The 12052-nt window shown below is 43.3% G+C and overlaps 1 protein-coding gene across 1 annotated transcript in view; it reads right to left on the reverse strand.

Moving 5' to 3' along the window:
* Window positions 1–8285: 8285 nt before the first annotated feature.
* gpr78b (G protein-coupled receptor 78b) overlaps window positions 8286–12052 on the reverse strand; it is a 12602-nt gene continuing 8835 nt past the window's right edge. Inside the window, exon 3 of the mRNA XM_016237507.1 lies at window positions 8286–8562. Coding sequence (XP_016092993.1) covers window positions 8325–8562 — 238 coding nt within the window. The 3' untranslated portion in view covers window positions 8286–8324. The remainder of the gene's footprint in view (window positions 8563–12052) is intronic.

Below are 12052 nucleotides of genomic sequence, written 5' to 3' on the forward strand. Positions count from 1 at the left end.
CTTGTTTGACTTAACTGGCATGGTGTGAGCAGGTCCTGGAGTAGCAGGCATGACGTTAGCAGACTTTGGCTTGGCAGGCATGACGTGAGCAGAACTTGGCGTAGCAGACATGACGTGAGAAGGCTGTGGCTTGGCAGGCATGACGTGAACAGGTTCTGACTTGGTAGATATGACGACTGAGGACTTTGGAGAGGTGCTGTGTTCCTCCTCCACGACACCCACAGTGAAGGCAGAGCCACTCAACTGCAGAGCAAAGTCTATATATTCAGCAAGGGACCAGTGAACTTTTCCCCCAGGAAGCTGGGAGCAAATGGGCTCATTCAGACCCACCCGAAAAAATTCCTTTAACGCCACATCATTAAAGTCCACCCGGTTAGAAAGTTCACAAAAATCCTCAACATAATCCTCTATGGAGCGATTACCTTGACAGAGGCGAATCAGATGATCTGCTGGGTTCATGGTAGGGGTCATGTATTCTGTAACGATTCAGTCCACTGAAGGCGAGCGTAGTGAAGAACCCAAGTGCAGTTTATTTACAGTGATCCAAACATCCAAACACAATCCAAACAGACGAAGACTAGAGACACAGACTTGACTTGACTTGACGAGGCATGAACAGACTTGACGAGGCATAACAGACCAGGCACAATGGGAACATGATGGCTAGTTATAGCAGACAAGGAGGGTCACATGACATGAACAAACCAATGGGAAACAAGACACATGACTAAGACAACCAATCAGAACATGACACATACACAAGGCAGAGATACATGAGAGCAAGGGAAGCATGACACTAACAGGGTGAACCAATTACAAAATAAAAGACATGAAAACATGAACATGAAATAAAACCCAAAACCCAAACCCCACATTACAATGTTTTAGGCCTGTGCATTCATATTACTTATTTATATATTAAGTTATATATTAAATGAATCGTGGCCAAGGTCTGTGCCAATTATCCAGAGAGAGCCTGCTGCAGCTTTTCACTCTTTTGCCCTGTCTCCTGTCCCATCTGGGTCGCCAATTATGTTGTGGAATTTTCCTTGTTCAAAAGAAATTGCTAAAGAGGTTTTGAAGCCAGTAGACTTTATTGATCAAACAACAAAGCCGAGTTGTGGTTTGCAAAGGCAACTCCCGAATGTCTTTTCTACACAGATATATATATATGCCTGGGGCTGGTTAAATAATTCCATATATGTATTGTTGTATTTTTAGACAGGCGTTTCTTACCATATATAGAATGATCAATAGCTGTCATGTATATTTCTAGGTCTTGAACATATTCTTTCCATATATGCAGGGTCTTCAAGTTTTAAATAGTTCACTCAGTTCTTTCACTGCAGCTTTTAACCCACAGTTACTTCACATAGTCTTTTTAAATAATAATTGTAGAATAATGTTGTCTTCTCTATAGGCATAATTATATGTGTTATATTGAATTAAGATCCCTGAAAATCTTCTACAACCACCATCAAGTTCCTCGGATATGTGATCAGTCCCCAGGGTGTCCAGATGGATGACAAAAAGGTCCAAGCCATTCATAACTGGCCAAAACCCAAAACCGTTAAAGAACTCCAACACTTTCTGGAATTCTCAAACTTCTACCGTCGTTTCATTCACCACTTCAGTCATAACACCGCCGCTCTAACTTCAATGCTCCGAAACAAGCCCAAGTCTCTGTCCTGGACTCCCGAAGCCCTCGAGAGTTTTGAAAGGCTGAAGGAAGCCTTCTGCACAGCTCCTACACTCGCCCTTCCCAATCCTCAGAAACCATTTGTCGTAGAAGTTGATGCATCCACAGTAGGGGTAGGAGCGGTTCTCTCACAACATTCAGGAGAGCCTCCTGTCCTCCATCCCTGTGCATACTTTGCCCTCAAGCTTTCCCCGGCAGAGCAAAAGTATGATATCGGGAACCACGAGCTACTCGCCATCAAACTTGCTCTGGAGGAGTGGAGACATTGGCTGGACGGAGCTATTCATCCATTCCAAGTCATCACTGATCACCGGAACTTGGAGTATCTTCGTGAGGCCAAGCGCTTAAACCCTCGTCAGGCACGGTGGGCGCTGTTCTTCACCCGTTTTCAGTTCTCTGTTACCTACCGTCCAGGAACCAAGAATACAAGAGCGGATGCTCTGTCACGTCTCCATCAGCCCACTGAACGATTATTACCCTCTGAGACTATTCTCCCTCCAGCCATCATTGTGGGTCCCATCCAGTGGAACGAAGAGATCCGTCGAGCCACCCAATCAGAACCTGCTCCGCTGGGAGGTCCAGAAGGGAAAGTCTATGTTCCATCCACTCTCCACAATACCCTTCTGGACTCGCTGCACTTCTCTCCGGGCTCTGGACATCCAGGCAGCCAGCAAACCCTCTCGCTCCTCGAAACCCACTACTGTTGGCCCACTATGGCCAGAGAAGTCAAGCGTTTTGTACAAGGATGCTCAGTCTGTGCCATCACCAAATCTCCCCGTCAGCTGCCACAAGGAAAACTGGTACCACTTCCCATACCTCACCGGCAACTGGTGCCACATCGGAGTCGACTTTGTCACAGATCTCCCCGAGTCCGAATCTTACACATGCATCCTCGTAGTTGTCGACAGGTTCTCTAAGGAATGCAAACTTCTCCCCCTCAGAAAACTACCTACTGCCATGGAAACATTAACGCAGTTATTCAACCAAGTCTTTCGCAACATCGGCTTCCCTGAAGACATCGTCTCCTGATCGTGGGCCCACTCGGCTACCAACCTCCCATGTTCCCTTGGACGGGAGAACCATCTGACGTTCCTGCGGTTGATCATTGGTTCAGAGAGTGCGAGAGGGTCTGGGACTCAGCGCATGTCCATCTACAGCAGGCGGTTCGGAGACACCAAGCCCAAGCAGACGTTCACCGCCGACTCACTCCACAATACCAACCTGGAGATAAGGTGTGGTTAACTACGCGGGACATTCTTCTCCGACTGCCTTGCCGCAAGCTGAGTTCCCGCTATATTGGACCATTCACCATCAGGAGGCAGATCAACGACGTCACCTACAGGCTTGAACTCCCATCACACTACCGTATAGCACCTACCTTCCATGTCTCTCTACTCAAACCCTGTGTTAACCCTCTGTCTGCTTCTCCCACAGGGTCTGACGAATCCCACTTATCTCCTTCCGAGATCGCTGAAGAAGAAACCATCTACCGAGTCAACTCTCTTCTGGACTCCCGGCGTCAAGGCGGCCGCCTGGAATATCTTTGGAATATCTTGCTTAGGATATTAGCACACAGAGTCGGCTCTTGAGGGGGTCGGCTGCCCGCATTGTGAGCCCCTCCTACTGCGTACGCTTTATTCCCGGAGGGCTCACTTTGAGGAGGGAGCCTTTGCCAGCGTTCCTCATGGTGCTGGCCCCGCTTCCATCGAGTCGAAGTGGCGGCTGCATTTGTGGGGTTCGCAGTTGGATTTGGCGGAGTTAATGGAGATGGGCGAGTCCCTATCTCCTTCCTCACCCACCAGATCCAGCGCCTGATCTCTGGGTTCGGAAGCCCGTTCTGCGGCTACTTCTTCCCGGGGTGACGGCTCAATGCTCCTCCTGTCTACCTCCGAGGAGGTTGACGTGGAGGATGTCGAAGAGGTTTCTCCCCCTCAATCGCCCCAATATGAGGAGCTAGTGGAGGTGCTTACTCGTGCCGTGGCCAAGTTAAAAATCGATTGGCCCGCCGAGAAGCAGGCCGAGCCGCAGCGAAGCAAGTTGGATGAACGCTTCCTGTGCGCGAAGCCGCCACCTCCATGCCGGAGCCTGCCATTTTTCCCCGACCTTCACACTGAGGTGTCGAGTTCGTGGGTCAGGCCTTTTTCGCCCCGTCTCTTCATCCCTGCCTCAGATTATTATGGTAATGTGGCAGGGCTGACTGAGTGTGGCTATAAGGCGATGCCCCGGGTTGAACAGATGCTAGCTAGCTATCTGTCCCCAGGCATGGCATCGTCTTTAAAGGCTCCGGCACTGCCCTCCAAGCCGCTGCATACAACATCAGCGCTGGTGGGCAAGGGGTACGCGGGTCAGGCCAGTGCGTGTCTGCACACTATGTCTGTGTTACAGGCGTACCAGTCCGACCTGCTTAAAGAGCTGGATGAAGGCGAGGAACTTAGCTCTGATAATATCGCAGAGTTAAAAAAACCGCTGATCTCTCTCTGTGCCACCAAAGAGACCGCCCGCACCATTGGGCGGTCCATGGCAGCTATGGTGGCAGCAGAGAGGCATTTGTGGTTGACCCTGTCTGATATGAAAGCCCTCCAAGCCGCTGCGTACAACATCAGCGCTGGTGGGCAAGGGGTACGCGGGTCAGGCCGGTGCGTGTCTGCACACTATGTCTGTGTTACAGGCGTACCAGTCCGACCTGCTTAAAGAGCTGGATGAAGGCGAGGAACTTAGCTCTGATAATATCGCAGAGTTAAAAAAAACGCTGATCTCTCTCTGTGCCACCAAAGAGTCCGCCCGCACCATTGGGCGGTCCATGGCAGCTATGGTGGCAGCAGAGAGGCATTTGTGGTTGACCCTGTCTGATATGAAAGAGAAAGACAGGGTCTTCCTCCTCGACACCCAGCAGTAGCGAGCAGCAGTCCCCACTGCATACCAGCTCCTCACATAGGGAGACACAAAAACAGAGCGTTGCCACCCGTGTTCCCCGACGTCGGGACCAGAGGCAGAAGCATACTGCAGAGATAACAAACCCACAGCCCACTCACAGAACCATTTCACAGCCTGGGTTAGGTGCTGCCTGATCGGACTAGAGAGAATAAACCCCGAATTCAGATGTGCAGTTTACCCTTGCGGTGTACAAATATGGTTTAAGTCCATTCATCACTGTATGTAAGTGTGGAAAATAGAATCCATGCGTGACTTCAAAATATTATGCAGCAATATGCGTTCTTCAAAAGACAATGTGGGGAATTATTGCAGTAAAAACATAAGCAAAGTTTTATAATTAATAACTAATCACAAGCGTAATTTGCGGGTGGGACGGGACATGCCCCACCACTTTTTCAAAGCCGTTGAAAAAAATATAGCATGCTGAAGGCTTATGAGGCAATTAAAGTAAAAGCATCTCCAATCCATTTTCAGTGGTTCTTAAGAGGATTCGTGAGTTGACGAAATCAATGTTATTTTGAGCGGTGAGTGCACTTTAATGCCTCTGATTTTGCATTTATGAAATTAAACATATGTCTGTGGATGGTTACATTAGGCCTACTCAAGGCAAAACACGTTGGAAATATGCTCTCCATAGCGCAAGCGCAAACACAAATGCTCACTGCTCGTTTGCAAAATCTGTTTCGGCAGTGTTATTGTAAGGAACCACCCAAATTGGCTTAACGACAGAATCCAATTGGTGGGCGAAGGTATAATGAGCGTTCGGTCTTTTACTTGCGCTTCTGCAAAGTTCACTTAATTTATCAGGATTTAGTTTCAATTTAGTCTAGCTCTGTGCTTAATCTGACTCCAATTTCAAGTGATCATTAAATTTAGACTGTATTTTTAATTAACTTGATCACAAATATCGATTATTCAAGGACCCGGCATCGCTTAGCAATTCAAGTGGCCAACAGTGAACGCACGGACACAAACTCGCCAGTTCTCTACTTACTTTGGTACTTAGAGGATACAGGGTAATTATTACCTTTAACCAGGTGGTATGCGCCCTGCTAGCACATAACTTTTTTCTATAATCATGAAAACTGTAACTTGTTAAGCCAGTGATAATCAGAAATCAAAAGTTCCCTAATTATAAGCCCCCTGCTCCTTTCATTGGTAGCCTACATGATCTATCCTGGACGCAGATTTGCGGAAACACCAGACTGCACTTTAATCTTGAAATAATGACTTCAGAAGAGATCAGAACAAATCAAATCTAACAATGTATTATTTGTCAGGTAAAAATGTATCATCCCAATTAAATCATTAAACAAAGAGGGGAGAAGGGGGTCATAAATGAGCAAGGAGATAAGTTTGGTCATGGTGGTGTCATTTTACCCTCTTTGGAGATGCTCATTTCATACTGCCGCTGCAGTGCCCTGCTCATTTGATACTGCCGCTGCAGTGCCCTGCTCATTTGATACTGCCGCTGCAGTGCCCTGCTCATTTGATACTGCCGCTGCAGTGCCCTGCTCATTTGATACTGCCGCTGCAGTACCCTGCTTAATTTGATACCACCGCTGCAGTGCCCAGCTTAATTTGATACCGCCGCCGCAGTGCTCCACTTAATTTGATACTGCTGCCGCAGTGCCCTGCTCATTTGATACAGCCGCCGCAGTGCCCTGCTCATTTGATACTGCCGCTGCAGTGCCCTGCTTAATTTGATACCACTGCTGCAGTGCCCAGCTTAATTTGATACCGCCGCCGCAGTGCTCCACTTAATTTGATACTGCTGCCGCAGTGCCGTGCTCATTTGATACAGCCGCCGCAGTGCCCTGCTCATTTGATACTGCCCCCGCAGTGCCCGGCTCATTTGATACTGCCGCCGCAGTGCACTGCTCATTTGATACCGCCGCTGCAGTGCACCGCTCATTTGATACCGCCGCCACAGTGCCCCGCTCATTTGATACTGCTGCCGCAGTGCCCCGCTCATTTGATACTGCCGCCGCAGTGCCCCGCTCATTTGATGCTGCCGCCGTAGTGCCCTGCTAATTTGATACTGCTGCCGCAGTGCCTCCATTCGTCGTTTTGAGACTAATGGCTTATTCAGCATTGGACAGGGCTCCCTCTTCCGGTGCAGCAGACTCCCTTTGGTCACAGTGAGAACCCTCCATCCATCGTTTCGAGCCCCATTTGCTTTTTCCGCATCGGACAGGGCTCTCCCTTCCGGTGCAGCAGAGCTGCAGCTCCCTTCGGTCATAGTGAGAGCCCTCCATCCGACGCTTTAAACCACGCCACATATTCAGCTGCAAGAGGGACTCTCTCTTCCGGTGCAGCAGAGCTGCAGCTCCCTTCGGATGCAGCGAGAGTCCCTCACCTGGCCTTCCATCGTGCTCCTCATTCGGCAACAGGTAGGGCTTGCCATCTGACACGGAGAGTCGCAGCTCACGTTCAAGCACCACACGACCCCTCCTAGTCGCCCTGCCGCCTCCTTGCACACCCTACTTTTCTTCATGGCACGCATATTTTTGGGGGGCTACTTAGTTTTCTCTCCGGCTGCTGTCTCATGCCATTAGCTTCTTTTGGGGAGTTCTCTGGGTTCGGGCTTTAACCCGAGCTCGGAGCCCTCCCTCTGGACAGCACGCCAAATATGCTACTAATTGCTTAATCACATTATATGTTAGTGTGAACTCATGAAACCACTTTCTTAATAAATCAAATACAATATCATGTGTGGTGTCTTTCTTAATAAACAACTTTCTCAATAAAACAATACCAATAACAACTGTATTTGGTTACAATACAAAAGTATTACATAAAAAGTAAAGGCATACTTGCAATATGACAATTCCTTAATTTCCCCTACAACATGCAGCAGTAACATATTTGCCTGTATGAGGCCTTCCCAGAAAATAAACAAAATAATACACCCTTCGACATAATATATTAACTAAATGCATTAAACAATGAGGCAAGGTAATTGTATTCTTATGCATATTACACAACAATACAGATATCTTTATTGCACCGTTTTCACAAAACAGTTCATTGAACAAATGTTAACCAATCTAGCACTAATACAGCTGTATAAAGTTTGAACTTCATTAGTTTGAACTCTGGTACTCTGTAAACCCTAAAACTGCTTAACAGAATTCATTTTAAATTAAGTACACTATCAATTTCTTACACGGTGCAAAGTATCTACATCAAGAGTCTAACAAAGTCACCTCTAAAAACAATTCACAACATTCCACCAAACAAAACAATGTACTAGCACTATGAACAGCTGTTTCAGAAATCTAGTACATTTAGTTCAAGAGAGATTTTTAGCTTTGGCTGTTTTGTCACTAATGTTGAATACTAAGACATAACAAAGTGTATCAATGCGCACACACACACACACACAATGATTTTTATACTGTACAAACTGTTTTCTATCCCATTACCCTAATATTACCTCTCACACAAAACTTTCTGCATTTTTAGATTTTCAAAAAACTTCATTCTATATGATTTATAATCTGTTTTCCTCATAGGGACAAAACATGTCCCCACAAGGTCAAAAATTACTTGTATTACTATCCTGGTGAAGACATTTGGTCCCCATAACATAATGAATACCAGGTACATACACACACAGACACACACACTTTTAATTCTCACAGACCTTTCAAATCAAGGCATTGGGCATTTCCCGTTTTTGCAACATTTAGCTGATCCTCTGAAGACTGTAGTCATTCTCTGTGTCCATGGAGCTGCTGTGTCCAGAAGAAGGGTATAAATCACGCTTCACCAGGCGATTGGCCACCGTTACCAAGACCTTCTTGTATTGCTGCCGCAGGAGGGAGTAGGCAAAGGGATCTGAAGCTGCCTTGCTGTATGTTAAACACTTGCTGATAATACCCCAGTACCGATTGACATCTACAAATGGAAGCAGCTCAGTCAACCTTGGAAACAGAGATGAATCAATTAACATCATAGCTGACAACATCTAGGCAAGAGCCACCTAAAACTCAGTAATTATTTACCATGACTTCTTAATCAATGAATATCTTTTGTGTGCTAACTGATCAGCAAAACTGATTACGGCATTAAGTATAGGGCAAGATGGTGTGAGATGCCCCCCAGCCACCATAATGTTTTCTCTTTAGCACAGATGGCACAAAATCTCAAGGGTTTTTAATTTTTTTAATTTTGTCATTTCATCTGATTATCAATATTTGTGAAATTTAGTCAGTCTAAACAGTTTTGAGGTTAACTGATCTAATTTTGTTTCTTTGGAAAATTGTGATCTTTGTCATTATATAATGTTAAATATAATGTTTTTGTGTGTGTGTGTGTGTGTGTGTGTGTCTTTGTTAATGAGGGATTTGTGGACACATCTATGTTTTTGGATTTGCGGAGTGAAAGTTGTAAATTTTATTTTGAAAAAGATAAAATTAGACCCCTGGGGCAAGATGACCCCCCAGAATTGGTACAGAAAGCCCCAAGTGGCATGTTGCTACTAGTGTTATATTTTTACATTTAATGCTATTGTAATCACTGGGGTTATTGTTTAATATTTCCATGTACATTTTAGACATATTTGCTTTCATTAAAACTTATTGGTTAATTGAATGTAGTCATTAAATTTGCATTGTTGCTATTATGACATATCTTATCATTAAAATATGGGCAATTAAATATGTAAATATTCAAATTATTGTACATGAGTGATAGAATAATTTTACATTTCAGATGCATCTCTTTTACTGAGATTCTACTTTGTCACCAGTTATTCAATTATTCAACTAAATTGTCTAAAGTAAATTTCAAATAGAATAGTTGATTTAGTATGTTACATTAGTGACACTATAACTAAAAATAAGAACTTAGTTTTGACACTAAAAATATGAAATATTAATAAGAATTATTTCAAAAGTAATTTATATCGTTAGATCATGCCTCCACACTAGAAATATCAGATCCAGCCCTGGATGCCATATCCTGTCAGAAAATATTAATTTTGTCTGGTAACATACGCCTAACTAGTCAGCAGAGTTGTCTATACCCAAACCCGTTAACAGCAATTATGTCTGGTTCCCTAAAATCAGTGTTTTGTCTGGTATCCAAAACTGTAATAATACATGGCGTTATTTTAATGACAAATGTCCAGAGCGCATTATTGTAGCGCGAAAGCACATTAATATAATGCGCGAATCTCTCTGCTCGCACGCAGATTTCCTTTGCTCTCGCACAAAACCGGACGCGCGCGCTCAGATGCACGCTTAAAACGTGTCTCTCCTCTCACTCAAACTGTCATGTGCGCTCGCAAATCTCTCTGTGCTCATGCGCTAGATATGAATTATTTTCGCACCTGAATAACGTTGTCAAATGTTATTAACAAATCAGATTTCACAGATATAATGTCTGTAATTTCTTTATAATTTAATACTACTAAATCATAATAATCCAATTTTAGAAATGAATCGGGTGCTTGGATTATTTGTAAATAACCTAGTTTAACAGTTTTGTCAAACTCCTCTAAGCGATTTATCTAAACACAAACAAAAAAATAGGCTTATATGATTCTTAAAGTTCATGTGGTCATGAACTTGTGCACTTGAGATTGATATATATACAAACCCGATTCCAAAAAAGTTGGGACACTAATTGTGAATAAAAACAGAATGCAATGATGTGGAAGTTTCAAATTTCAATATTTTATTCAGAACACTGTATATATCTTCTGATTAAGGACAGATTTAGATAAGGGTCAGATGCACTATTCCCTATACATAAGATGTGGAGACCAAATATAACACTAATGAATTTCCCATATTTGTCATAACATTACTACATTATATTATATAGGTTTAATGCATTTGCAGACAATGTGATTACATGTAACTGTAATATAACTGTATATTCACTGTTTGAGAGTGCCATTGAATGTGTAGCTAATATAAAGTGGATTTTCATGAAAAAAAAAATCTAACTAAAATCAGAACTGAAAACAAACACTGGATTTAGAAAAAGAAAAAAAAACTCCCAATAAATGTCCAAATAGTGATTCTATCAGAACATTTATTGTGTTATATCTTGCATCATTTACGTCTATTTTTGCATTTGATGTTGATTTGATAGGAATTGTTACTATTGCCATCATACCAACTGAGAATTTGTTGCAATGATTTTAAATTCAGTTGAGGTATCTCACATATTATGACATAACATTGATCTTTTAAATGAAGTCTTTAGAGCCATAGGCTATAATATGTTGTTTTTAGATAAATTGCTCAGAGACCAACCAGTTGGACAGAGCCCAGCAAGCAATAGCCGTCATTTCAACGTCTCGGTTAAGTATAGACCTGATATAGTCCGGCTTCTAGCCCAAATAACCTTGAATTTGGTTTTATGTAGTTTTTTGGCAAAATAACTTGTGAGATGTATGATATTCCATCATGTAACAGCGTTTACAAGGTGTTTGGTTTCATTTCTTTGACATGTTCAATATTCATGTTCAATAGTCTGTGCGTAGCCACGATTTAGCTTGTAGTCAGAGCGGCTATCTGTAGCCCACTTATAGTCAAACCTGATTCACTAGGGTTTTTGGCCAGGCAGCGCATGAGATGGTTGATATCCCATCATGTTTGCAGTGTCAATAATATCTACAAAGATATAAGTGTAATTTCATGACATGGTCTATGTAGCCACGATTTAGCTCTAAATTGGACGGGCTACGTGTAGTCTGCTTTTAGCCCACCTGGCGAAACCGAGGCAATCTGTGGTCTAATTTTAACGGCTTGGCTATAGCCCTATACCAGTAACCAGACCAGCGATGAGCATAGCCAAAATAGCCTTAAAATAGTTTACATGTAATTTTCGCCCACGCAGCTTTTTATCAAATGCAAGTAAACTTTTGTATCATTTAAATTAGCATTATTTTATATTTTATTTAATTATTTTACAGCATTATTAAATATAGCATTATTTATGATGCCAAAAAGAATGCTAATTTAAATGATATACTTGCATTTCATAATATGATGTCATGCATCCCGCAAGCTGTTAAATGTTACATTCATACACATTATATGATATTATTGATATTCGGCTGTCTTTCATTTTATAAATAAAAATGCAATTACAATTCCCAACCGCTAGATGGCAATTGTAGCCCTACTGAGACATGACTACAGGCAACGTTAGAGATCAGTGTTGTGTTTTGAATTTTTTTTAGACGAGAGAGCACTAAGTTTCCCTTTCATGGGAACTTTGAACTGCGTCCTCTAGGGGTCACTATGGGGAACGCCTCGTCGTGACCCGTGTCTGAAGCATACATTGAAAAAACACCAACTCGTTGGCCGGCGACAGCCATGACGTCACTACCGGCGCTATACTATTTATATATAGTATAAATAGGCGCCGGGAGCACACATCATTCTCTTCTTTGTC

The sequence above is a fragment of the Sinocyclocheilus grahami genome, unplaced genomic scaffold, assembly GCF_001515645.1.
Source record: "Sinocyclocheilus grahami isolate Dianchi unplaced genomic scaffold, SAMN03320097.WGS_v1.1 scaffold517.1, whole genome shotgun sequence".
NCBI lineage: Eukaryota > Metazoa > Chordata > Actinopteri > Cypriniformes > Cyprinidae > Sinocyclocheilus > Sinocyclocheilus grahami.